Source organism: Stenella coeruleoalba (genome assembly GCF_951394435.1).
Source record: "Stenella coeruleoalba genome assembly, chromosome: 3".
Classification (NCBI taxonomy): Eukaryota; Metazoa; Chordata; class Mammalia; order Artiodactyla; family Delphinidae; genus Stenella; species Stenella coeruleoalba.
This window is the reverse complement of record NC_137148.1, coordinates 172,428,767-172,456,746: the sequence shown is the minus strand read 5'-3', so window position 1 is coordinate 172,456,746 and position 27,980 is coordinate 172,428,767. Positions and strand designations below refer to the sequence as shown.

The window sequence follows — 27,980 nt, the reverse complement described above, 5'->3', positions numbered from 1 at the left end:
GCTGCGGCTCCTGGGCTTAGTTGCTCCGCGGCATGTGGGACCTTCTGGGACCAGAGCTCGAACCTGTGTCCTCCTGCACTGGCAAGTGGATGCTTAACCACTGCGCCACCAGGGAAGTCCTAAACCTGGTTCTTACATCCACTTCAGTTCTGTTACCTTGTTTCCGACCGTTTATTTCTCCTGAGCAAGGGGGCTGCCACTCCCCGGCTCCTTCCCCAAGTTGTCCTGCCTCCTAGCCTGTCCCTTCCCAGGGACTTGGCTATGTGAGCTGCTGCTGGCCTCAGCCAAGCCCCTTGGAAAGACTGGACACCACGCTCAGAATTGGTTTCATTTTCCTTTATTTTTTAAAAAAAGCCCCTAAGTTCTATGGCTTCCAGGAAGCATCAGAGAAACGGAAGTGCCATTTCTGTACACTTTTTGTAAAGCAAGACCTAGACGCACACGCGGGGCGCCCCCAGCTGCTCTGCCCTCAGCACGCGGGCCCCAGGGGACCACGGGGGCCGCACCGACGGGCTGCCGGCTCCACACGCACCTGCGGGGCTCGGATGGGCTTTAAGGCGCTTGTCTCCACGGCTCGGCCGGCAGCGCAGAGCGACACAAGGAGCCCACGGGCCACGCGGTGGCCACCCCGAGAGTTCCAGGCCGGCGGCTCCACGAGCAGGTGTGCAGACCCCCCGCGGGCTGCGCCCACCGGCCCAGGCTTTGGTGCAGCATTTCAGTTGGGGGCCGCTCTCATCCCGCCTTCCCCTTTGGTCTGGGGAGGCCCAGGGCGGGCTCACCCCTGGCAGCAACGCCCCGCAGCGCCCCCTCGAGAAAACGGCCTTTGGATCGAGGGAGACAAGCTGCACTTTATGACACTAACGGGCGAGCGGCGGGCTGGACGGAGGCGGCCGCGCTACTTACTCAGCAGACGCGCGGGGGCACAAGGCAGGGCGGCCGCTGTGGTTTTCTCTCTTCCTTGTTTTAAATAGTTAATGCTCTCGGAGGGGAGGACTAGACACAGGTGTAGAAATCTCGGCCAAAGTCTTACGTGAAGGAAGTGACCCCACGCGGGGGCTGGCAGCTCTGCCGGGCCTGCAGTCTGCGTCCAGCGGTGGCCACGCGGCCGTGGAAAAGCGGGCCCCGAGGGGCTGCAGCGGGAGGCTTCAGAGGCCACCGCCCCGGGGTCACTTGTGTCGCTGCAGAGATTTTCTCTTCCTCCTCTTGAAGAAACAGCAGCACCTGGAAGGGGCGGGCACAGGCTGGGAGGCGGCGCAGGCTGGAGAAGAGGGGGATGGGGGAACGGGCGCGAGGGGGTGGGCCCAGGGAGTCCCAGCCCCCAGCAACCTCGGGGGCCTTACTTGGTGTCGTCGGCCACCTCCACCTCTGCGGGGGCCGTGATGGGGGCGTTGGAGTGGCCAGCGGTGGGGTCATCGGCATTCAGCTCCCCGTTGGTGGAGTTCAGTGCCTGCGGGGCAAGAGGGGCACGGGAGTCCTGTAGGCCCTGCTCTCCCCACCCCCACGCTGCTGGGGTCCTCGGCCGGCCCCTCACCTGGTTTTTGCTGTATAGCAGGGCTTTTTCCCGAACCTGAGGCTGCGAGGGCAGGTCGGTGTGGACCGTGCCGATGGGCGTGGGCTGCAAGGGGGCAGGATGCGGCTGAGGCCCGGCAGCCACCCCCCGCCCCACGTCACGTGCCAGCCACCCCCGCCCCCGAGCACAGGGGCTTCAGGGTCCTTGCCAGCTGCCCCCACGCGCCAGGGGCCCCCCTCCAGCACCAGCCTCCCCTCCGCCCACGTACCAGGGGCTTCCCGGCCCAGTCGTACTCGTAGTCGAACACGAAGCCGCTGCGGTCAAAGAGGTCGGTGAAGAGCTTGCGCAGGTAGTCGTAGTCCGGCTTCTCGAAGAAGTCCAGGCGTCGCACGTAGCGCAGGTACGTGGCCATCTCCTCTGCGGACAGCGACAGGGCTGGGGGGCGTGGAGGAGCAGGGCGGCGGCACTGGGCAGGGGGTCTGCGGGGAGTGCGGGGGACGGGGGGCAGACCCTCACCTGGGAAGCTCTCACAGAGCACCTCGATGGGCGTGGCCCGCTTAGTGTCCCCGATCTTCTGGTAGCGCTCCTTGAGCGTGTCGGCCTGCAGGAAGAGCGCGGTTGGCACCGAGGCGCTGCCCGCAGGAGACCCCCCAGCCCCGCCCCGGCCCCGGCGCGCCCACCTTGAGCCCCTGCCAGGGCAGGCTGCCGCGCAGGAAATACATGAACATGTGGCCCAGCGCCTCCAGGTCGTCACGGCGGCTCTGCTCTGCGGGGGGGACGGCAGGTCAGCGCAGCCCTCGCGCCCCCCCGCCCACCCCGCACGCCGCTCACCCTTGCCCAGGTGCGTGTTGATGCTCATGTAGCGCGCCGTGCCCGTCAGGCTCTTGTGCTCGCGGTACGGGATGTGCTTCTTGGTCTCGGGGTCGATGTACTCCTTGGCCAGGCCAAAGTCGATGATGTGGATGGCGTGCTGCCGCTTGGTGCCCGGTCGCCCCACCAGGAAGTTCTCGGGCTTCACGTCGCGGTAGATGAGGCTCTTGGTGTGCACGTACTCCATGCGCGTGATCTGCGGGCGGGCGGGCCTCAGCGGGCTCCCTCCGCCCTGCCCACCTTCCCTCTGCCGCCCCACAGCGTCCGGCCCCCTCTCCCTCCCGCGGCCCGCACCAGCTGGATGGCAATCATGAGCACTGTCTTGAGAGTGAACGTGCGGTCGCACAAGTCGAACAGGTCCTCCAGGCTGGGTCCGAGCAGCTCCAGCACCATGGCGTTGTACTTCCCGCACGGGCCGAAGTAGTAGACCTGAGGGACGCCCTCTGCGGGTGGAGGACACACAGACTCACGCGACGCCCGGGCGGGCTCCCCCTGCGCTCCCACACCCGGCCCCGGGGTACCTGCGGCACTGAGCTGCTTGTAGAAGCGGTACTCCAGGTGCAGCTGCGGCGCCCGGGACTTGATGGGCTCCTGGGAGGGACGAGGGGACAGATGGATGTCACGCAGGGCGCGGTCCTGCCCTCCTCCCGGCCCGTGGGGACAGCCTCTGCTGGGGGCCGGCGAGGGGCCTGCCCGGGCTGGGGACTGGGGAAAGGGGGCAGGGCCCGGACTCACCAATTTGATAGCTACGTATTCATTTGTATAGAGATTCTTTCCTGTGGGAGGAGAGGCACGTCAGGTCAGCAGGACCCCCAGCACACAGGAGACCGCTCACGACCCACCCGTCCAAGGGGCACCTCCTGTTCTGCGGCAGCCCTCCTTGAGCGTGGCCCAATCCCTCCCGGACCTGGAAGGGAAAAGGATGGGCCCATCCCTCCCGGGCCCGCAAGGTACTCCCACCGGCCGTGGGAACCCGCATCTGCCCCCGCACCCTCATCTCCTGGGCCCCCTCCCTGCCGTCCTGCCCTCTCCTCCAGCACCGCCCCAGAGGCCAACCCTGCCTCCGCCCACTCGGGGCTGCTCCCAAGTCCTCTGCGGGATCCTTCCCGCCAGCACGCCAACACGCTCCAACTTCTCCCATCTAAAAAAGTGAAAACACAACAAAGAGTCCTGGTGACCCCAAGGCCTTTCTTCAGCTCCAGCCGCAGGGAACCTGGAGGAGACATCACACCCCTTCCACACACCGTCCCCCCACCGTCCCCAGAGGCTCTGTGAGGCCCCCCCCCCCGCCACCTGACCTATGCTCACCGCTCCAGCCTCTAGGGACCCCGAAGGCGCCCCCCATTCCACAATGCCAGGAACTCCGGCCTTGAGCTGTACACGTCCAGAGGACAAGCCCCGCCCCCTCGCTGTGGAGCAGGGGCCCCAGCCAGGAGCCCATCAGGAGGGAGCGTAACCTGCGTCCTCAGCTTAGACAGACATGCCTGGGGCAGGACATCTCACGCGGCCCATCGCTGGCCCACCTGGACCTCCAGGTGCCCACGGAGAACAAGCCATGGCGCTCAACCTCACGAAACTGCAAAAACACGAGCTGTTCACCTGCTACAGTTCCTACCAGTGGCTGAGCCCCTGGGTGGCCGTCTGCATGCACAGTGTGGGCCAGCCCCTGGGTGGCCGTCTGCATGCATGGTGAGCGCTGTGCACACGCTCCACCCTCTGCCCCTCCCGGTGCTGCCGTCCCGCCTTTCCAGCTCCTGAGCTCCGACTCAGCCCCACGGTGCGCTGCTCCTCCAGGCGACCTCACGCCCGAAGTGCCGTGCTGCTGCGTCTTATTTCTGAGAGGATCCAGTGTGGGAAGAGGCCTCAGCTTCCTCTCCATCCCACTGCAGTGGGACAATCTGGGAGACAGCTGCACCAGGCCGTTCTGCCCCACCCGTGGGTGGCCAAGACACCGGTGCGTATGACCCCACAAGCCCAAGTCAGGGGCCCGCATGCCTGTCAGTCGGTCCCCCGGGTCCCTGCCCATCCCGGCTGTCTCATCACTGTGGTGCCTGGCCTGGAGTCTTCAGCTCAGCCTCAGTTCCTCCAGGGCCTTGGTGTCCGTCCCCGTCTATAGAGTCAGCTGGTCCCCAGACAACTGCAGGGGTGGCCCCGAGTCTGCGGAGAACCGTGCCGTCCATGCCTCCAGAGTTAACTTCTCTCAGCGATGTTTTTACTGCTCAGCGTAGAGTGTGCGGCCTTTGAGACTCGGCGATGTTTTTACTGCTCAGCGTAGAGTGTGCGGCCTTTGAGACTCGGCGATGTTTTTACTGCTCAGCGTGGAGTGTGCGGCCTTTGTGAGATTTGTTCTGGAGGCACCTGATGGGTTTTGGTGCTCTTACACGATCGGGACTATTCTTAAATTTTTGTTTTCCAGTCGTTGCTCCAACAGAGAAATACAGTCGATCTGTGTTGGCACATGCAGCAGCCTTACCAAACTCATTCCTTTCTAATTGTTTACTGAAAGACTACTCTGGCCTCCGCACGTGGGCAATCAAGCCGTCCGAGACAGGCCACAGCTGTATTTCTTCCTCTCCCAGCTTTCTACCTCTCTCTTCTGTTCACTGCCACTGTGCGAAGGGGGTGCCCGCAGGGGCCCCTCCTGCAGATTCCACTCCTTCGGTTACTACGAGTAAAAGGCACCCAGCGGCAGAGAAAGAAAGCGCCCATCTAGTCCTCCTCATTTTCATTAAATAACAGGCATGCCTCTTGTGTTTCCCCGCCACTCTTTATGATGAAAGTTTCACACATTCAGAAAAGCAGGAAGAGCTGGGCGCAGGGAGCCCCACACCCTGGCTGCCTGGGTCACACAATCCGCGATTGCTCTGTTCTGTTTGCCATCACCTGTTCATCTCATTTTCAGATGCGTCTGGAAGTTGCAGACCTCAGCCCCCTGCCCCCTAAACACTGCAGCCTGCAGATCAACTTCGATTTGTACTTAGTGCTTGTTTTTCCCTTGGGAGGAGGCATTTACCTGGGAAACGCACAGCATTTGATGAGCTTTGGCAAATGTGTGCTCCTGGGCCACCCCGATCCCGTGAGGACAGACAGCGTCACCGCCACCTCACCTCCTGAGAGGCCACCCCACATGCTCCCTGCTCCTTGGGGTTCCCTGCACACGCATGACGCGGCTCGCTCTGGCTTCCTGCCCGGGCGCGTCCGTCGCAGCACGGACACACCTGGCCCGTCTCCAGTGTCCGTTACTGAACGCTGCGCACGGGCCTTCCTGTCACTTCTTGGGCAGGTTTGCTGGCTTGTGCTGCGCACGGAGCAGAAGTCCTGTCCGGGGCCAACAAGGCGAGGTGCCCTCCACGCCCCCCAGCCGCTTGTCCGTCTGCTTCTGGGTGGTGTCTGTTCAGATCTCTGGCCCAGTTTTAATCGCAGCACCTGTTTTTTTATTGCTGACCAAGCTGTTGTCTTCTCCTGCGTCCCGGGTAACAGCGCTTTGTCCAATGGTGCTCAGCAAATAGCACCTCCCGGTCTGTGGCTCGCCTACTCGTTTTTTTTTTTTTAATTTAATTTTACTTATTTTTGGCTGCTTTGGGTCTTCGTTGCAGTGCACAGGCTTCTCATTGCGGTGGCTTCTCTTGTTGCAGAGCTCGGGTTCTAGACGCGCGGGCTTCAGTAGTTGTGGCACGCGGGCTCAGTAGTTGTGGTGCATGAGCTAGTTCCTCCTCGGCATGTGGGATCTTCCCAGACCAGGGATCGAACCCCTGTCCCCTGCATTGGCAGGAGGATTCTTAACCACTGCGCCACCAGGGAAGCCCCCCTACTCGTGCTCTAAACAACATTTCTGGAAATTTAAACTTTGATGATGCCTAACTGATCCTTTCTGGTAATTGGTCATCTTATTCTGTGTCTTGGTCAAGAAACCTCCTGTTTTGACTGTGCACGTGGGGAAGCCAAAGTCCTGGAGTCCAGATGAGTTGAAGGTGAGAGTGTGTGTGCGCGCACGTGCATGCGGGCATCTGAAGTCTGGATTTACAGCTTCCTGGGGACCTCGGGTGCTCCAGGCTCTGAGCCTCACCAACAGCCAGCTCAGCAGTAGGTGTGAAAAGTGGGAGAGTCTGCAAGGCCTGACAGAGAATGCCTCCGGGGGGCCATGAGCAGAAGGGAGATGCCGGGGCTGCACAGGGCAGGAGGACGCTGGAGCCTCCACCACCCAGAGCACGGAGGCCACCCTGAACCCCCCGGACATTTGGCTGAGAACCCAGAAAGCCCACACACTGGGAGGGGGCGACCCCAGCCCTTGAGTAATGCCTGCTTGCCACCCACCCTATCAAAGCTGAGAAACAGTCCCTGGTGGGGTCATGATGAGTCGCCAGGATGAAGCATGATCCAGGCCTCACGTGTGGCACCCACATTGTCCAACAGACAATAAAACATCACTAGACATGTGAAAAAAGGAACAGCACTGCAAGAAGGAAAAACAGCGCCAAAGGCACCACAGACACAGCATTTAAAATAGCTACTGCAAAAGGGAACGCTCCTACACTGCTGGTGGGAATGTAAATTGGTGCAGCCACTGTGGAGAACAGTATGCAGGCTCCTCAGAAAACTAAAAAGAGAGCTACCATGTGATCCAGCAATCCCACTCCTGGGCATATATCCAGACAAATCTATAATCCAAAAAGATACATGCACCCCTGTGTTCATTAGCAGCATTATTTACAACAGTCAAGACATGGAAACAACCTAAATGTCCATCAGCAGAGGAATGGAGAAAAAAGACGTGTACACACACACACACACACATACACACACACACACACACACACACACAGTGGAATACTACTCAGCCATAAAAAACAATGAAATAATACCATTTGTGGCAACATGGATTGACCTAGAGATTATCATATTAAGTGAAGCAAGTCAGAAAGACAAAAACAAACACCATATGATAGCACTTATATGTGGAGTCTATCTATGAAACAGAATCACAGACATACAGGACAGACTGGTGATTGCCAAGGAGGAGGGGTTGGGGGAGGGATGGAGTGGGAGGCTGGGGTTAGCAGATGTTAGGTAACACGTCAGCAGATACAAGGTCCTACTGTATTGCACAGAGAACTATATTCAGTATCCTATGATAAACCAATATGAAAAAGAATATTTAAAAAAGAATATATGTATAACTGAATCACTTTGCTGTACAGCAGAAATTAATACAACATGGTAAATCAACTATACCTCAATTTAAAAAAAGCTGGGACTTCCCTGGTGGTCCAGTGGTTAAGAATCTGCCTTCCAATGCAGGGGATGCAGGTTTGATCCCTGGTCAGGGAACTAAGATCCCACACGCCGCGAGGCAACTAATCCCACATGCCTCAACTAGAGAGCCCATGCACCACAACTACAGAGCCCATGTGCTCTGGAGCCTGCACGCCACAACTAGAGAGAAGCCCAGGTGCCACAACTAGAGAGAAGCCCGTGCACTGCAACAAAGATCCCACGTGCCGCAACTAAGACCCAATGCAGCCGAAAATAAATAAGTAAAATAAATAAATGTATACTTTTAAAAAGCCATTGCAAGTATGTTCGAGGATTTTAAGGAAAAGATGGGCAAAATGAACAAGCAGATGGGAAATCTCAACAGAAAAATAAGGGAATCAAATGGAAGTGAAAAATACCGTGTATCAAATGAAAAATTCAGTGGATGTATCAAATAATATATTGGACGCTGCATTAGAAAAAAAAGGGTGAACTTACAATAAGGCAGTAAAAACTATCCAGGCTGAAGAAAGAAAAAAGACTGAAAAAAAACTTGAGAGGAACCTGAGGGACCTGTGGGACAGCATCAAACACTCCTAATGTGTGACTGGAGTATGAGAACGAGAAGAGACTAAACAAAGGCAGAAAGAACATTTGAGGTAATGATGGCAAAGTTTTTCCAAATTTAACAAAAGAGTGTTAATATACATACCCTAGAAGCGCAATGAACCCAAAGCAGGATAAACAGAAAAAAAAACCACACCTAAATTAAGGCCGAATCAACATCTGAACCCAGAGATGAAAAAATCTTTGCAGCAGGCACAAGACAAGACACACTATATACAGGAGAACAGTGGTCAACAGTAGTCATCAGGGAAATGCAAATAAAGTCCACAGTGAGGCACCACTTCACACCCGCTAGCACGCTCCAAGTGGAAAAGCCTGACAACTCCAAGTGTTGATGAGGATGTGGGATACTGAGAACCTTCACACGCTGCCCGCGGGAGTTCAAAGGGGTACGACTGCTTTGGAAACCAGCCTGGCAGTTTCTCATAAGCACACGTGACCCAGCACTTTGATGAAAACACTCATACACGAGACTTGAAGAAAGGTGCTCAGGGCAATTTTATTCGCAACACCCCAAATCTGGGCACAGCCAAAGGTCCCTGAGCAGGAGAACGCACGAACAAAATGGGGTGCAGTCATACAGATGGACAGAGTAACAAACAGCGACTAACTGCAGGCCCAGAAAACCACAGGCACTGAGCCGGAGGAGCCTGGCAGGAAAGAACACAGTTGCCCCTCAGCCTCCAGGGGAATGCTTCCAGGAGCCCCTGAGGATACCGAAATCTGCAGCTGCTCCAGCCCCTGACAGAAAACCCCACAGCACAACCAGCACAGTCAGCCCCTGTACCGCGGGCTCCAGCCCCTGACAGAAAACCCCACAGCACAACCAGCACAGTCAGCCCCTGCACCGCGGGTTTCGCATACTGAGGTGTGGAGCAACAACCAAACCTCGATCCTTAAAGAGCGTTGTAAGCCAAAAGCCACTACCCCCGCAGTCCCCAACGCACGCTCCACCATCTGTTTACCCAGACCTGTGCTGTTTAGGCTGCGGCTCCCAATGCCAAGGCCAGAACCCAGGACAGCCATCTGGGTCCCCAAAGCCACAAGGGGCACCCCCAGGCTGTAGGACAGGACTGGGCCGGGGGACGTGAGTGTGCGTGTGCCAGCCAGTGTGCGTGTGGGCACACATACGTGCACACACTAATGGGGCAGCAGGGTTGGGGCGCAGAAGCCCCGTCGGGGAAGCTGAAGAGTCAGCCACCGTGCAGCACAGATCAGGCTGGGCACGCGGGGCCCCGCACCCGGGGGAGGCACCTGTCTCTCCCACACCTCCGCCCTTCCCGTGAGCAGTTTGGGCCCCTGCTGCTGGCAGTCCACTGGCTCAGACCCAGAGCCCAGGGCAGTGAGGACCTGCTGCTGATCCCATCCCAGCGCCTCTGGCATGGCCAAGGTTCAGGCTCAGGACAGGCCTCTCCCGGCCTCGCAGGCCGCTGGGCATGTCAGACACCAGCAACACCAGCCGACAGACAGACACGGACCACTGGACGGGGGCTGGGGGTCGCCCACCACTAAGCTCCAACCACTAAGTGCTGTGCAGGAGATGCCCCTGGACCCCCACCTCCGCGTCACCAGCCTCCTGAGCTCTGTGGGCCTGGGGCCCCTGGCACAACCGCCCCACAGCTGTCGGGGTCCAGCCCTCTGCAGAGCCTCCTCCGGGGGCAGGGAACAGAAACACACACGCGCTTACCTGCGTTCCCAGCCCTCACGTCCACCCCCGCCCCCGCGTCCCCGGAAGTGAACGAGCGGGGCTCACCTAGCCGGAGCTCCCCGAAGTTGCCACAGCCTATCTTCTTCCCGACTCGGAAGTTGGGGCCCACCATCAGGACCCCCGAGCTGGTCCCCGAGCTCCGGACGCCGTGGCTGCTCCGGCCGGCGGCCTTGGACATTCTCCGGCCCTCCTCCGACTCCCCTTTCCCTCCTTTCTTGTCAAAATCCATAAGTTTGTGGTACCCTGGCCTCTCCACGGTGACTCTGCTGCCGTGCAAATCCCGGCTCCACGGAGACCTGTGGTCGCGGCGGCTCTTCAGGGCTAGCACCCCATGGCGCCCGGCGGGCTCCTGCTAGTGAGACGCGGGCGCTCGCGAGGGCCCGGCCGCAGCGCTCTTCTCGGTGGCCTTGGGGTCACGCATGGGGGGAGGACACATGCTGCTGACGGGTCCCGGGAGCTCAAATCTCGTGGCTCTCGGCTGCAGGAGAAACAGAGGCACGGGTTAGAAGGCCGCGATGCGCCCGCCCGCCACGCGCCCCGGGGCCCAGAGCACAGCCTGGCAGGGGACCCGGGACTGGGCATTAAATGGTGGCGGGACCGTGTTCTGGAAAGATCTCTGATATGCAGGTGCGACCTGTGACCTTCTAGGGGCAGAGGGGAGGGAGGCTCGTGCAACCTGTGACCTTCTGGGGGCAGAGGGGAGGGAGGCTCGGGCCTCCGAGAATTCCACGTGCCGCCTGCCGGCCCACCCCAGGCTAGAGGACGGCTGTGCTGGGAGAGGAGACGCCTAGTTGAGCAACAGAGGCCCCAGCACTGCTCCTCGGAAGAGGACAGGTGCAGAGCAGAAAGTGCCCGAGGCTAGGAGACAGGCCCCTGCCACAGACCTGGGGGGCCTCCGAGCTGCCTCTCCCCCACCCCACCCCTGCCCAATATCCAGGTGACATCAACGTCCCTGGGCCTCGTTCCAGGAGCCCGTGACCCTGTGGACAGATGGGTGACCGGCTGCTGCTGCAGGAGAGTGAGAGGGCAGGAGGGGCTGCAAGGGCCCCGAGTGCGGGCAGATGGGCTGTGAGCCTGACAGGGCTGGCTGGACACGCGCCCCCAAGGCGAGTCCGGCCTGGCCTCTCCAGCAGAAAGCTGGGGCTGTGGAGGGAACGGTGGGCACCCCGATAGTCCTCCAGGTTACAGGGAGGGGCTGGCCACCCAAGCTGGGGGGTGGGGATACACTCCCAAGGTCTGTCTGTGGTGCCGGCTTCTCCCTCCTCCCCCCACCACGTGGACCAGTCACCCTGCAGCTCAGACAGACGGGGCTCTCCCCTGCCAGCTGGCCTAGCCTCTCAAGCCACCTCCTCCTCTCACGAGGGTCACAGGCCCTCCTACAGGCCCTCGCCTCCTCTTGTCCCCTCTGGCCAATTCTCACGCCAAAGCCACAGGAATCGCTTTAGAAAGAAAACACTAACCTGCTCCTATGACACCTCCCCACGCCCTCTGCCTGCCCAAGCTCCCCTCGGGCCCAGACTGGCCACTGCGAGGCTCACACCTGTGCTCCCCTCCCCACCAAGCACTCAAGGGCTGACACCTGGTGGAGGCCACGCCCCCAAATGCCTGCAGGGGTCGGGGGAGGTGAGGCCAGGTGACGGCCCTGATGCCAGGTAGGCGGCCCAGCTGTAGCTCATCCACAACCCATGAAGGCACCCGGGGGAGCCCCCGGCGGGCTGTGGCAGGACCAGCACTGAGGCCCGGTGCCCTGGGGGGGGCGATAAGGGGGTCGCCTCCCACCCCCGTGGGTGCCCGAGCCCCCAACTGGCCTCCCACATGGCCCCCAGCGCCCCCACCTACCACCGAGGGCCTGATGCTCGGAAGGGCCAGCCAGCAACCGTGTGTCACCGACGGCACAGGTGCCAAGAGTCGCAGGCCGAGGACAGGCCCAAATGAGGGGGCCTCTGGCCATGCGCCTAGAGGCAGGCCCACAGCCGGCAGGACGGGGTGGGGAGATGCTCACACACGCGTGCACACGCCAGTCCATGCTCGGCACCCACGCAGGTCATCGCTGCCCGGGGGGGCGTGCAGGGCCGGAGCAGCCAGAGCCTGGGAGCCCAGGAGATGCCCAGACAGGCAGGGGCCCAGGCTTCAGGACAAACCTCACCATTTAAGGCCGGCAGCTTCCCAACCACATGGACGGTGTGTGTGGACAATGCGACCCCAACAAGAACCGTGCGCCCAGCTCCGCCACTGCCTGGGGTTCCCACCAGCCGACACCCCGGCACCGCAGCCGCGCCACCTGAGCAAGGGGCCGGCCCGGGGCCGCGCACCCCCGCCCGAGCAGCGCTGTCCGCGCCTGTGGACGACACACTGGTCGCTGGCCAAGCGGTGCCCCTGCTCGGGCGGCCACCCGTCTGTCTCCACCTTCACCGGCTGCACTCGCAGGAGATGGATCTGAGCCAAGGGGACGCCACACGGGCACTGCAGGCCCAAAGGCAGGCAGGGAGGGGCGTGGCCCAGAATCCGGGCCCTTAACAGAGCAGGCCACTCCCCACACCCTCGGCGTCTCAGGGGTTCCGACGCCACGGGCCAGGCCGCTCCCCACCTGTAAGCGGTTAGTTCCCTGTGGGGGGGTGGGCGGGCGGACAGCTGTTCACCATCAGGAATTTGGGAGTCAACTGGGAACAGCTGTTACAAACTTACAAGGAAATAACTACATTAAAAACAAAGGAAATAGTGGGACCTCCCCGCTGGTCCAGTAGCTAAGACTCCATGCTCCCCAATGCAGGGGCTCCAGGTTCGATCCCTGGTCAGGGAACTAGATCCCACATGTCGCGCGGCAAGGCCAAAATAAATAAAGTGGACAGTTCAACGGTTCTTACTGAACCACAGCTTATGCTTGCAGAGTTGTGCTACAATCACCTCAAATTCCAGCACATTCCATCACCTCAACAAGAAGCCCCGTCCCCATCAGCAGTCACCTCCTCCCCCTCCCCAGCCCCTGACAACCACGAACCCACTCTCTGTGTCTGTGGATCTGCCTGTTCTGGACGTTTCCCATCAGTGGAATCGGACACCGTGGGTCCTTCTGTGTCTGGCTTCTCTCACTGAGCATCGTGTTCTCAGGGTCCGTCCACGAGTGTCAGGGCTTCTGTCCTTCTTGTGGCGGAGTGATGCTGCTACGTGTGGAGGGCACGCTCATCCACAGGAGGACACCCGGGCTGTGCCCACCTTTGGGCTGCGGTGAACTGTGCGGCCGGGGCGTTTGTGTACAACCCCCAGGAGGCGAGTGCTGTCTCCCGGCTCGGACCTAGGCTGCAACTGCTGGGTCAGGTGGAAGTTCTATTTTAATTGCCAGAAGAGCTGCCCCCCTCCTGCGCCCGCCCACGCCCTCCGCATCCCCCGGCATTGCTGCCGCCCAGCTTTAGGACAGCTGCCCGGGGCGTGGGGGTCCTGCTTCACCTCCGGGCACGCGTTGCCCCCAGAGCCCGTGCCAGCGCCGGACACGCGCTCACCTCACGGGTGCCTGTGGAAAAGGCACCCAGCAGTGGGGGAGGTGCGCACAGGGACCAGGTGGAGCCAGGCTCAGAGCGGCCAGATGCCTGACCACACGGGAGACTGCACACGACTCACTTCTGGAGCCGCCGAGAGGCCAGATGGAGCAGAACCGGGCAGGAGGCAAACACTCCCTGAGATGGGAACCAGCCGGCATGGGATTCCTGCAGAAAACTGAGGCCACCACCCCTGGTGCCCAGCCCCCTGCGTCTGCTGTTTCAAGACCTGCACACACGCAGCGAACCCGTGCCCTGTACACCCTGGGCACCTTGTGCCCGGACCACACGCCTGGACACGCTACCCTCATTCATTCTGCTGAAGTCCTCCCAGATTCCATAGAGAGGGAACACCAAAATCTACAGGCCACCCCGCTGATGGGATACTTAAGGGTGGTTTCCAGCCGGATTTTCTTTCTTGTCAGAAAGAAATTAAAAACACATGCCTGGGGACTTCCCTCGCGGCGCAGCGGTTAAGAATCCTCCTGCCAATGCAGGGGGCACAGGTTCGAGCCCTGGTCTGGGAAGATCCCACATGCCGTGAAGCAAATAAGCCCGTGTGCCACGACTACTGAGCCTGTGCTCTAGAGCCTGCGAGACACAACTACTGAGCCTGCGTGCCACAAGTACTGAAGCCCACGCACCTGGAGCCCTTGCTCCGCAACAAGAGAAGCCACCGCAGTGAGAAGCCTGCGCACCACAGTGAAGAGTAGCCCCCACTCGCCGCAACTAGAGAAAGCCCAATGCAGCCAAAAATAAATCAAAAAAACAACAAAAAAAACAAACCACCACATGCCTGTGCACACACACGCAGGCACACCAGAGGTGGATGTAAAACCCACGGGAATTTCAAAGATTAAAAGCTGAGCCCTGCGATCTCCCAACTCCTCGGCTCCACTCCCCGAGGATGCCCCGCGCACTCCCGCCAGGCACTCCCGCCTGCAAGCGGCAGAAGCAGCCAGGGTGCAGGGCAGGCAGACGCCAGCAGCAGGCCACCACGGGCCGTGAGCTCAGGGGGACGCACACACAAGCGGGAGGGGACGAGCGCCGAGGTTCTTAAGGAACCTCTGAGGGTGGTTTCCACGCAGACGAGGCCAGGAGGACTGGGCGCATCTGCGCCAGTGCGGGGCGGGCGCCTCGCCGTCCCGCGTCCCGCCGCCGCGACCCATGCACCCCCGCGGGCAGGGATTCATGTCTGGGTCCCGCTTTGTGCAAGCAGCTTTTATGGGGCGGGGGGCCCTGACACCGCCCAGCCCCACAGCACACACAAGGAACCCCTCCCAGGGCCCCACTCCTCTGTACTCCAAGCCCACCCGCCTGGAAGCCTGTGCCCCGCCACCGGCACCTGGCTCCCTAGCAGGCCTCCTTTCCGGGCCGCGACCCCCGCTTTCAGGCCAGGCGGGAAGTGCTCTCGGCCCCAGCCCAAGATCCACAGAGACACGGCCTTCGCCTCCGCCTGGCCTCACGTCCCCAGGTGCAAACCCTTCCAAGCTCACAGAACCTCTGACGGCCCCAAAGCCACGAGACACGCCTCCTCGGGCTTGTTCAGGAGCGCCCCTACCCCCAGGTGCTCACTCCCAGGCCCTCACTCCCAGACCCTGCAGGACGCAAGCCTCAGGGTCCGGCGACACTCCCCTCGGCAGACCCTTCTCCTCTGCCGCCTCCCAGGATGGCTTGTGTTAGGTGAGCGCTTACTCCGTGCCCAGGGCTCGGGTAGCAGTGGGTTGCCGGCCACAACCCCCAGCAGCAGGCCTGTTCTCCCGGTCACACTGTCCAGCAGGGGGCCCTCCAGCCAGCGCGGAGAGGCACGTTCGCAAGCACACCTGCGGCAGCCGGTGGGCCGAGAGTCCAGGAGGCGCCATGCAGAGACGGGCATGACCGGGCACAGCAGGGAAGGAGCCCTGTGTGAGCCGAGAGCCAGGGCACAGCCCGCGTCGACAGGGGCTGCGGTGCTAGGCGCACCGTGTTGGCCCCCACGCCCCGATGTCCACGGGGCTCCCGGCGGGGAGCCAAGGACAAAATCAGAGACTCTGGCGTGTGTACTCCCCACCCTGGCCCGCAGCCCACACGCGACGCCAGAGGCCCCACCGCAGCTCACCCAGCCGGGCCGACAGCAGCAGGGCAGGCCTACGGCCCCCCCATCCGCCTCCTGACAACAGGCAGGCGTGTGGCCACCACGGGGAGGCGGGGGAGGAGCCCTAGACCCTGAGCCTCCCAGGGACAGGACGCCAGCCCTGCTCACCCCGCAAACGAGAGCAGCCACCCGCAGCGCGCACGGAGGGGTCGCCCCACCATCCACAGGATGGTTATCCTGGGTCCCCTCCTGGGGCCTGAGGGGGGATGGCAAGAGCGAGTCCCCCACTGACCTGGGGGGAGCAGGGGTAACAGAGAGTGGACACAGGGCTAAAACCAGAGCCAAACGTTGCCAGGAGCCTGGGCGTCTGCAGGTGCCCCCCGGCACACCTGGGGGACCAGGAGGCAGGTGTGTGTGATGCCAGCCCCGGTGCAAGCGCCGAAGCTAAAACTCATCGTGGGGGCGGTGTACCCAGTCCTTGACCCAACCCTAAAACAAAGCCAGTCTCGATCCAACCAACATGGCCCTCAGGTCCTCCCAGGGGCACCTGGACTCTCCCCCCATGCAGGGAAGGCCCTCCAGGGGTGTGGGCTCTGCTCAGGCCCCCATGGCCAACTTAAATTCCACAGGCCCCGCTGAGCCCCGACGACCCACTCTTGCCCCCCAGGCCAGTCCCCAGGCGGCCCCTGGCCTGCCTTCCAGCTCAGGTGAGTTACCTGCCGTGTTCTCTGGGGGGTCCTCCATCTCGTCAGGGCCTGGGCCAGGTCCCCTTCGTGGAGGCCCCGGGAACCCCCTTGTCTGAGCGCCTCTACCCAGTGATGTCACAGTCCCTGGCCGACATCACAGGCACAGCCCTGGCCCAGAGGCAGGGCCAGTCTGGGGCGGAGATGGGCAGCCTCTCTCCTGGGGGCGGCCCCTCGGAGGCTGCCTGGCTCCACCGCACACGGCAGGCCCTGGTGGGTGCCGCCTGGGAAGTGCCGGGACTCTGGTGGGATCGTGGCTGCGGCCCCCTTTGAGGCACCTCCGGACACGCGTGTCCCTCCATCAGGCTGAGCCCGTTTCCGTCCCACGGGGCCTTGGTGACACGTGTAGGGAGGGCCTCCTCCCCAGGGTCACCCAGAGCTGGGGTTGGCACCCCAGCAGCCGTGAGCACCCCGAGCGTCAGGTCTTGGTGCCTATGCACTGCTCCCCAAGAGGGACCCGGACCCTGGAGACGCGCCGGCCCTGGGGCCGCAGCCTAGAAGCTTGAGGTCACTGCAACGTGGAGTTACAGCACAGAGCTAGGAAGTGGCCCTAAAACAGTGACCAGCCCCCGGGACGAGGTCGACACCTAAATGAATTAGGCAGAAATGGGTCACAACACACTGACTGACAGACAAGGGAACGCGACCTGAGGAGATGGGAGAGGAAGGGGCACCCCACCCGGCGGAGGCTGCAGGTAACCGCCACCAGCAATGCTGGAGCACACCGAGGCGCAGCCCGGCATCACCTTCTCAGCAGCCACGAGGAAAAGTCCGTGTGCGGCACAAGTCGGCTGCTGCCCAGACGCTGCGCCCCCTGGAGAAAGGGGTGGAAGGGGGCCAGACTTCACGCTCGGGGGCAGCCGCAGGCTCGGGGTCATGAAGAGCAAGTGTGGGCAGAGACGCACAGGTGCACAGCCAAGCTACAGGCGAGCCCAGGAGGACTGGGGAACTGACAGCGCTTTCCTTCAAACCTCTCCACAGACTTGAAACGTTCTCACGACAGACCCCAAAGCCTCAGCCCAGAAGTCACCGGGCGCTTCTGTGCAGGGGCGACTCGAGAACCTACCGGAGGAGTGCTCGGCAGTGACCCCTGGACACAGCACCTGGAACGAGCTGAGGTGCTGCATCGTTCGCAATGCTGGGAACGGGTGGGCCCGGGCCACGGGCTCACTGGCCTGTTCTCGCTGCGTCTGGGCACGTTTAAAAACCTCCCGACAGAGAGCTAAAAGGAGAACAGGCGGGGGTCGGGGAGGGCGGGAAGGGACACAGAAGGAGTCCGATCACGGGGACGGCGGGCGTCCAAACCCCACATGATGCCAGGTGGAACACAAGACAACTGGAGGCGCAGAGACAGGGCCGGGCCGGCCGCACGGGCACAACTGGCCATCCTGCCCCAGGACACGGGCCACGCATTCACAGAAGGCAAACACACAGAAGCGCGCTCGGTGGCACCAGGCACGTGCCAGGAGCTCAGCACCGCCAGGGCTGCCGCACACTGTCCTGGACGAGCAGGTCTGGAACCTTCCATCACCGCGGAGGCTGGCCTCTCCCTGCAGCCCCTCCGCCAAGGCCTTGTCCACACCTTCGCAGTGAGCTAGCCGCCCGTGGAGGGGGCAGCACCATCCCAGCCCACATGACAGGCCTTGCGTGACCCCTCGTCCTGGGTGCTCAGGTCAGTTGTGCCTGCACTGCAGCCCCATATCGGTCCCAGGAGGGGGCTGAGCTGTGTCCCCCAAAGACACGTCCCACCCCTGGAGTCTGGGACTGTGACCTTATCTGCAAACGAGGGTGGGCCTGAAGCTGTGACGGGTGCCCTGTGAGCAGAGGAGACAGAGACAGGGAGACGGCCATGCCCCCCACCCCAGGAGAGCGGGCGACACCAGCACAGCCCGGGGGCCTGGGGCAGAGAGGACGTGGGGTAGAGAGGACGTGGGGCAGCATGGACTCTGGCTGAGGATGACGTATGAACACGGGCCCATCAGCTGGGTTGCGGGAGGTGCTGAGGGGCTGGTCGTGGGCACACGGGGACCCTCTGAACTGATTCACAGCCTCTCTGTAAATCTAAAACTGTTCTAAAACAAAGTCTGTTTAGGGACGTCCCTGGTGGTCCAGTGGGTAAGAGTCCGCCTTCCGATGCAGCGGACGCGGGTTCGATTCCTACTGAGCCCACACACTCTGGAGCCCATGCGCCACAACTAAGAGAGAAGCCCGCGCCGCAATGAAAGATCCCACGTGCCACAACTAAGACCCAACGCAGCCAAAATAAATAAATAAATAACTTAAAAAAAAAAAGTCTATTTAAAAAACAACCCCGTGGCTTCCCTGGTGGCGCAGTGGTTGGGAGTCCGCCTGCCGATGCAGGGGACACGGGTTCGTGCCCCGGTCCGGGAAGATCCCACATGCCACGGAGAGGCTGGGCCAGTGAGCCATGGCCGCTGAGCCTGCGCGTCCGGAGCCTGTGCTCCGCAACAGGAGAGGCCACAACAGTGAGAGGCCCGCGTACCGCAAAAAAAAAAAAAAAAAAAAAAAACAACCTCCACCTCCTCTAGCAGCTCCCCCAGTACCCACCCAGCACCCACTCCAGTCCTCACTCCAATGTCACCCGCCCAGCCCCTCAAAGAGCATCACGGCGCTCACCGCCATCGACGGCAGCCCATCCACCCAACGCGCTCCCCAGGGACACAGCAGGTCCGGGGGGAACATGGCGGCTACTTGCTGAAAGGGGTCCGAGAGCACGAGGGGCAGAGCAGGGAAGTAACGTGAAGGCCTCTGAGGGCCAGAGCGTGGGGCGGGGACACGTGCGCCGATGGAAACGATGGAAACCTGGGCTCCCAGGCCAGGTGCTGGGAGAGGCACGTCAGGGCCCTCAGAAGCGGCCCCCGCGCTTCCACAGCAAGGAAGCCAGACTGCAGCCCAGGGGCTCCTCTGTGCCTTCCCTGCCCCTGCCAGCAGGTGCAAACTTTCCTGAGCTCAGGAGCAGGGCGGGGGAAAGGGTGGGGAAGAGGGTTCTCAGCACGGAGCCTCACGCGGAGCCCCGGCTGGGCACGGAAGCGGGGTTGCTGGGGTGGAGGGGGACACGCAGACGCAGGGGCCGGAGAGACACACGAGGGAGGACATTAAGGGGCCCCCCAGAGCACCTGCAAACTCGCCAGAAAACCACACCCACCAGCCCACCCGTCCGGCCAGCCCCCCACCGGGTGAGGAGTCAGGGACAAAGACCCGGGCCCTCCCCTCAGGGCCGGGGGCATCACGAGGCAGCTGCCTCTGGGAAGGAGGCGCAGCGCCTGCCCAATGGGCCGGGCTCCTGCATCCAGGCTGGAGCCTGCACGGTCCTCCCTCCCCAACCCCCCACCTGGACCTGGTGCACCAGGAGCTGGCCTGAGGCCCACAGGGCTTCGTTTCCCATGGCGCAGCCTGAGACGGTCTCTCTACCCCACACGGAGGAAACCCGCAGCCAATCCCGACGGGTCCGTCCACAGCGTGTCGCTGGACCCGCTTACAAACACGCCCGTGTTGTTCAGCGGTCTGGAAGGACTTCACCAACGCGTGGCTGGTGCCCACCTCCTAGATTCTGAGCAAGTTCTTAAGACATTCCCACGCTTTGTCGTAACGGCCATTCTCCTCAATGTGCGTGTGGCTTTTGCTACTGAAAACACCAACGAGAGGACAGTGGTTTTGTGGTATCACAACTGGGGGGGCCACCTGGCCCTTTGGGGCCTGCCGGTCACTCCAGGCACTGGACACGCCTGCTCAGAGGAGAGCAGCCGAGGGCGCCAGGACCGAAGTCCACGGGCCAGCCCGTTGTCTGTGATGTCAAAGGGCAGGACCAGCCCCAGCGCCCACATGCTCCAAAGGGCTGGCATTCTGGAAAGTGCAGGGCAGTGGGAGAATGGTCTTCCAAAAACCGGCCAGGGTTCCCAGGCTCTGAGGAGACAGACACCACCACAAAGGACAGACCCCAACCCAGGACAGGAAAGATGCTGGGAGAGGCCAGGACACAGAACCTGGAGAGGAAGCTGGTGGGGACGTGGACAAACAGGACCCTCACCCATGGCGGGTGGGGCAGAAGGTGGTGCAGCCGCCATGGAAAACAAGCAGCAGTTCCTCAAAAGTTAAACACGCAGTCCCCACTCGACCTACTCCGTGTCCACCTGAGGCAACTGAGAACACGTCCACGCACACCTGTGTCTGCACATCCACAGCAGCATGACTCATGACGGCCAAGAGGTACACACGACCCACATGTCCATCAATTGAGGAGTGAATAAATAATGTGGTCCCTCCACACACAGGAACATCACTCAGCCACGAAAAGGAGTGAAGCCCTGACACTCGCTACCACGTGGATGGACCGTGAGACCACGATGCTCAGTGAGAGAAGCCAGACACAGGACACACAGGGTGCGACTCCACTGATGGGAAACGTTCAGAACAGGCAGATCCACGGACACAGAGAGTGGTGAGTAGCTGTCATGGGCTGGGGAGTGACTGCTCATGGGGACATGGTTCTTTTGGGGGTGATGGAATGTTCTGGAAATGATTTTAGTGACGGCTGCACAATTTGTGAATACACTAAAACCACCAAGGTGTACTCTCCAGCGAACTGCATGGTCTGGGAGTCGTACCTCAGCTAAAACCGGGGGCGTGTGTGGCATCTCCACAGAGCTGTCTGGAGGGGCACAGGGCGTGAGGCTTGGCAGGCAGCCCAGAGAACAGGGCTTGTCCAGCGCAGATCAAAGTCCGACGCACGTGCAGCTGCCAGAGCCACGCCTCCCCCTCCCACCAGTTGAAGCAGCTTCTGTGACAGACACGCAATAAATCCTTCAGAGGACAAGGGGTTCGTGCCCACAGGAAGTAAGAGACGCAGACACCGGCGAGAAGGTGGGGAGAGGAGGAAGGGCTGACTCACGGCCTCGGTCCTTCCCAGCAGCCCGGGACAAGGCCCCAGGGGCGCAGAGGTGTCCCCACGATGGCCCAGGACGGGCTCACGCTCACCTGGGCACACTCAGGAGCTCCCTTCTCGCCCCAGAACTGCCCCGCTGGCCTCTGGCCCCGCTCAGCGAGCAAGCAGCACCCTGACTTTGGTCCCCCAGACTGGCCGCGAGCTGGAGCGCCTCCACTGCCCAGAGGCTGCATCAGAGTCACCAGATGCCCAGCCCACCCCCAGATGCGGAGGCCGGGGCAGGGCCTGCAGCCGCCTGGGAGCACCACCTCCTCATTGCAAAGGTCCCCCTCCACACCTCAAGGCCGGCCACCGGCCCCAACCCACTGAGGCCAACACAGCCCCGAGCCCCCGATGGAAGGCTGCCACCAGCCCGGGGTGGCCAGACACAGATAAAAACACAGGGCGCCCAGCTGACACGGAAATTTAGATAAGCAGCTAATAACTTCTACTACAAGTATGTCCAACGCGCTATTTGAGGCCTATTTATACTAAGCAATTTTCGGTGGTTTGTCTGAAACTAAAATTTCACTGGGCACCCCACACTGTTATCAGCTACACGTGGCCATGACTGACAGCAGCGCAGACAGCCTCTGCCAGGACTCACATTGCCAAAGGCACTGATGTTTTCTACTCAAGTCCGTGTATTTGTTAAAATCAAGCGTTTCCGATGAAAACTTAGCTTCCAAATGGTGATGAGCCACGAGTATGGATATATACCCAATAGGAAGGACATAAGCCGCCTCAACAGTAACTTCTCACACCAATTAACGTTTCAATGATCATACCTCAGAAAACAAAATTAAATGACGTAAACGGAGCGTCACCTGTTGCTTTCTACTTTTCCACCAGGTACCAGCACACTGTCCACCATCCACACGGCTTACATCCTGTCTGTCTTGCGGACCAGGGCTCGGGAGCCTGATAGACACCTGGGCCTCCAAAATACTCCACACCGCCCGCAAGCTGGGTACTGTCATGACCATTTCAGACGGGGAAGCCTAGGCTGGGGTGTGAGAGGCGCCGGGCACGCCCTGCAGCCTGCCTGGGTGAGGGGCACTACCCAGGGGTGCGTGGGGACTGGCCGGGCTGGAGCCCCAGCTTTGGAGGGAAGGCAGTGGAGCGTCCAGGGGAGACGGTCTCCTGATTGGCTCTGCCCCCTTCATCTGGCCACAGAGGAAGCTCCAACTCCCCAGGCAGCAGCCTGGAGGCCGGGGGCGAAACCAGGAGGGAGGATGAGGGTCACCCTTGGATGAGCAGCAGGGCGGCCCGAGGTGAGGGGGCAGACACTGCCCCATGGGGGGACCTTGGCCGGCCACCACGTCCAGTCCACATGAGCCGCATCCCTCCGGGCCTCCCCTCTGCCGGTCCCCTCCCCACCTGCTTCCACAGACTTCCAGCTCCTGGGGGCAAAGGTGGGCCTGTGGAGGCCCAGAGACGCACTCAGGGAGCACTTGAAACGGGCACCCACCGGGCCCTCACAGCAGGCTGTGGAGTGCAGGAAACACCCAGCTGGGGTGCTCGCCGGGCTGATCCTGCCGCCCTAACACCGCGCAGCGCCTGGGATGTTTGCGGCTGTCACGACGGGGCTGCCCTAGAGAATGACCCGGCCCCAACGCCCACAGTGCCGAGGGGAGAGACCTGGTTCTAGAAAGAGTCCCTCATGCAGGTTCCCGCTAGACCCATGGCTGCAGCTTCAGGAAACAAGCAGCTCATGACTGAGGGCCGGCAGTCCGAGGGAGGGCCCAGGCCAGGGCGGGAGCTCCCCAAACTGCCCCCGTGCAAGTGTGAGAGCAAAGGTGGAGGTGGGGCACTGGTGGGGCAAGAGGCGCACAGGGTGGCACGAGGGGTCCTGGGAGCTATCGGCACTGACCTGGGCCCTCCCGGCCCGCTCGGGTTAAGCTACGCGAGCGGCTGGCTTCAAGGCCAGCCCGTCCATGTGGGTGATCCCCGAGACGGTGCGGCCTGGCACACAGCACGGTCAAGTTTCTGTAAAGACACCAGTCTCCCAGCGTGGCCCCCTGAAATGACACCCAAGGCCCGTTCTAGAAGCAACGAGGAAGGGGGCCTGCACGTGTCCCCAGGCACCTCCCCCAACCTCAGCCCTCGCCACCCCACCGTCCCCCCACGAAAGCCCCCAGTCTTTCCGGAATTCTCTGCCTGGGATTCTTAATCTCAGCCTACTCCCCAGCCAGCTGCCCCGTGGTCCCGGCTGGGTCACCCACTGGGCGCCCAGCAGAGCTCTGCCACGTGCCTACCAGCCAAGCTCTGGAACCACAGCGAGCAGAGCCCCCCATGACGGGCACGGCCGCAAGGGGGCACCGCAAACACTCACCAAGGCCCCACAATGAGCGACGTTGCCCTGCAACCCTACGTCCTGCAGGGGGCTGGCGGGGGAGCGGCCTGGCCCCCAACACCAGGCAGGGCTGTCCCCTCATTCAAGAGGGCGGAAGTTCCACTTTTGGCTGCATTAGGCCTTCGTTGTGGTGCGCGGGCTTCTCGTGGCAGTAGCTTCTCTTTGTTGCCGAGCACGGGCTCTAGGCTCACGGGCTTCAGTAGTTGTGGCGCACGCACTTCAGTAGTTGTGGCACGCGGGCTCTAGAGCACGGGCTCAGTAGCTGTGGCACACGGGTTCAGTTGCTCCGCGGCTTGTGGGATCTTCCCGGACCAGGACTCGAACCCGTGTCCCCTGCATTGGCAGGTGGATTCTTAACCACTGTGCCACCAGGGAAGTCCCCAAGAACAACTTTTTAAGACTGAGGTGCATCACAGACCAACGTAAAGTTGTGATACATACCGTATATCTATTTCTACCTTTTTTTTTTTTTTTTTTTTTTTTTTTTGCGGTACGCGGGCCTCTCACTGCTGTGGTCTCTCCCGTTGCGGAGCACAGGCTCCGGACACGCAGGCTAAGCGACCATGGCTCACAGGCCTAGCCGCTCCGTGGCATGTGGGATCTTCCCAGGCCGGGGCATGAACCTGTGTCCCCTGCATCGGCAGGCGGACTCTCAACCACTGCACCACCAGAGAAGCCCCTATTTCTACCTTTAAATAGCGATCCTACCATGACCCAGGATGACCCGGGACCAGATCCAGCACCTGGGTGCCCCTGCCCGCCACTGGCAGGAGAGGCTCCGAGCAGCGGGAGGACGGTGGGCAGCTCTCTGTTCTCCAAAGGACGGGCTGCTGGCGGGGGCACCGGGGGAGAGCAGTCCCGCACCAGGGGTGCTCAGGCACTGCAACATCTGCACTTGCTGGGACCTCCTGCCGCCCCGCACGCACTCTGCACGGGCTCTGCAGGCTGGGTCTCCGCGGTGAGGGGAGGGGCTCGCCCTCTGGAATTTAAGCACCGCGGTCTGTTCCGAGCAACCTGGCTTCTGCCACTCACTGAAAGGGGTTTACAGGAAGGGCTGCGTGACAGCAGGGCGGGCGCACATCCGTGGACCGTGCCGGGTACCAGGGGACGCATGGGGTTCGGAGAAGGAAGTGCTGCTACCAGCCACTCTCCCGGAGAGTCCCACCGACCCTCTGCATGGAGCCCCGCGCTACAAAGGCGGGCGTGGGCTCAGCCTGGACCAGAAGCTCCTGTGGAAGACAGGGCAGGAGGGAGGGGCTGAGGCCAGGAGAGGAGATGGGTACTCGCAGCCCCTGTGGGCCAGAGGAGCCCAGGGAGCATAGGTCTTCCTACTGGAGGTCACTCAGGCCTCACCTCCTCATCTGTAGGATGGGCACTTGGGCCATCGCCCAGCACAGGCCCCCCAAAGCTCCCAAACGGGGATGGGCAAACACGGAGCTGCCCGAGGTAGGGCCTTCCGCACCTACCAGGTCTCGGGCCTGGCGGACCCTTCCTCCACGGCGGAAAGATTCCCGACCCAACGGCCAGAGCTCTCCCGAGCACACCCCGCTGCCTAGATCACAACAGCAAGGCCCCCATTGGGCGTGACGGCACCAGCTGGACCCCAGACACTGACCACGACCCCAAGCCGCACGCACCACCCATGCTGACCCACCCAACGCCCCTGGCCATGACACCCCGCTGCCAGCTCCCTCCCCAGGCTGCAGCCTGGTAAGGCCTCCCAGTAAGGCCTCTGGGGGGAGGGGGGGCAGGCAGCAACCCAAACCCACAACAACTGTGAGGAGAAAACCTGCTGCTCTGAGGTGGCCCAGGCAGCACTGGAACAAGGAGTTCCTGGTGCTCCAGGACGTCCAGGGGAGGTGCTACTTCCCCAGGTACAACCTTGCGGGGACTGGGCCCACAATGAGGGCTCGCTCAGACCCACCAGTAAACCCCCAAGGACACAGGTTGCCCCTGCAGCTGTCCGGAACGCCTCTGGGCTGGCTGGCTTCCCCAGAGCTGGGACGAACAGATAGAAAGCTTTCAGTGTAAAAAAAAAAACCAACAAACCTCACCTACTTCCTCTTGCAATCCAGAGGTAATTACTATGTAGCTGAAAGGAGGAGGTTAAGATGGAACCAGCAGCAGCAGTTCAGAGGAGTCTGTGTACACACAGCTCTGCTGTCACATCTCTGAGCCAGGGAATGAGACGCCTGTCCCCAACCCGCCTCAGAAAAATTTAGAGGAACTCGAAATCAGACCAGAAGACCCAACTGGCAACTGCACACGGAAAAACCAGAGCCGGGCTGGATGACCGCTGCAGACCCCAGGGTTTGGCCCACCCCTAGGGTGGGGGTCCAGCCAGCTCCTTCCCGACCTCCCTCCCTCCCTCCACGGGCAAACGCAGCACATACAACTGGCCCCCAGCCTGGGAGCTGCCCCCCACCAGCTGGACCCCCGGCCCACACCCACCACCCCCAAGTGGCCCTCCCATTCCACTCCTCAGAGATAGGGCCACAGACACCACCGCAGCCGGGGAACTGAACACCTGGGGCCGCGGAGACAGTGAGGCGGGCCTGTCCAAGCCTGTGTGCGCTCCTGGGGGCGCTACAGTCAACCCCCCAACCCACCTGGCCACGCGCCTGCGGAGCCACAACTTGGTGGAGACGCAGCAGATAAAAACGAACTCCTGGCGAGGACCACAAACTTCCCCCTTTCAAACCGGCGGCCCAGCTCAGCCGGTTCCCCTCAAGCACAGCCTCCACCTCCTTCCAATCAGAGCCATCCCCCAGCCCCCGGTCTTGCCTCCAGGTCAGAGCCTTTGTGCTCTCCCACGGATCTCTCACATCCCTGAACCACAGGAGCCCGTGGGGGCCCGGAAACGCCAACTGAGCCTGTCTGTGTCCCCTGGGGCAGGGACGGGGGACCCCCAGAAGCCCCTCAGGATGGATGTGTGAACAACCCTGGAGTCCCAGATGCTGGCCTGGCCAGGGTCCCCCTGTGGAAGGGGTTGGGGAGAGAATGCTAGGCTCCACCTATGTGCACAGAGCTCTCCAGGCCGTTTCCTGCAAACAATGCCATCCGGAGGCCAAGGGACTACCCCAGCTGCCCAAAGCCTGCCCAGGACGACGCCTCGGACGTCACAGCAGTGCTCTCAGCCCCCAGCCCGATACTGAACACACTTCCCCTGAGAAAACAGGGGAAGCACAGGGCAGGGAGGGGATGAGTGTGGCTGCTGGGCACGCAGACATCGCACTCCCCTCCCTGATCCGAAGTGTTTCCGGAAAACAAAGCCGGTGGCGAGGGCGGAAGGGGGAGGCGCAGCCAGGCGAGAGCCGGGAGTTCCTGAGCAGCCCACAACAGGTCCCCCAGACCAGACCCCTACTGTTGCTCCCCTTCCCTGCTCCCAGCTCCCCGCTAAAACCTGCAGGGCCACAGAGGGGCGAGTGTATGCGCCAGCGTGGGGAGGAGCGATGGGCCCAGTAGAGAGAGCTGGAGGGGTGGGAGGACGCGGGGAGCGGACCGTGGGCTTGAGCGCTGGGGGGTGGTGAAGGGGGGAGGTGGGGTGGGGCTGAGGGACAGTGGGGGACACTGAGGTCTGGAGTGAGGGAACAGTAGGGTCTGGAGTGAGGAATCAGGAAAGACAATGAGGTCTGCAGTATGGGGATTAGTGGGGGTGAGAGGTGACAGGGCCTGAGTTCGGGGGTCGCTGGCGGCGGCAAGATCAGGGGTGCAGGGGAGAAGTGCTAAGCGGTTGGGGTCTAGAGTGTGGGGGTCAGTGAGCTGGAGGGGCAGTGGGGTCGCAGTGCAGGGGGCAGTGGGGTCGCAGTGCAGGGGGCAGTGGGGAAGCAGAGTCGGCAGTGCAGGGGTCCACAGGAAAGGGTCAGGACTGTGAGGTCCGCGGGGTGCGGGACACGGGATGCAGGGGTCTGCGGGGGTCCGAAGTGCGGATGTAGGGGCTGCGAGGTGCCGGAACTGGGAGGTCCTCGGGATATAAGGGCGGCGTGGTCCGGGAGTCCGCGGGGGTGGGGCCGCCGACAAGGGCGTCCGCGTCGTTACCTGACGGCCTCCGCCGTGGTCGTGGCCGTGGCCCCGCGGCCGGGCGGCCGGGCTGGGCGGCCCGGGCTCCCTCAGCAGCGCGGCGCGGGCCCCCGCTCCGGACCCCGTTCGCGCTCCGGCTCCGGCTCTGGCGCCCGCTCGGGCCCCCACTCCGGCGCCGCTGCAGCTGCCGGCCTCCGCATGTTGGGCGCGGGCTGTCCCAGCCGCGCGGGCGCCCGGCTCGCCCCGGTCTCGCAGCGTCGCTCGCGGCCCGCGTTTACGCCGCCAGCGTCGCGGGGGAGGGCCCGGCGCCCACTGCGCAGCGGCCGGCGGCCCTGGGGCGCGCG

General features: G+C 62.1%; 1 protein-coding gene across 3 annotated transcripts; it reads right to left on the bottom strand.

The window, feature by feature from the left end:
• Positions 1–90: 90 nt before the first annotated feature.
• CSNK1G2 (casein kinase 1 gamma 2) lies at positions 91–27,980 on the bottom strand. 3 transcript variants are annotated; one of them, XM_079917825.1, is made up of 12 exons: positions 27,655–27,979; positions 10,014–10,446; positions 3,116–3,156; positions 2,902–2,971; positions 2,675–2,823; positions 2,342–2,576; positions 2,191–2,276; positions 2,027–2,111; positions 1,779–1,927; positions 1,532–1,615; positions 1,341–1,447; positions 136–1,221 (listed from the first exon to the last, which is right to left on the bottom strand). In XM_079917825.1, exons 2-12 carry the CDS (start codon positions 10,195–10,197, stop codon positions 1,167–1,169), a joined length of 1,245 nt encoding a protein of 414 aa, XP_079773951.1. In that variant the 5' UTR covers positions 10,198–10,446; positions 27,655–27,979; the 3' UTR covers positions 136–1,166. The 3 variants fall into 3 exon arrangements, with proteins under 3 accessions (XP_079773949.1, XP_079773950.1, XP_079773951.1); XM_079917823.1 differs by having other exon boundaries at positions 91–1,221; positions 1,341–1,615; positions 27,655–27,980; XM_079917824.1 differs by having other exon boundaries at positions 135–1,221; positions 2,675–2,971; positions 27,655–27,980.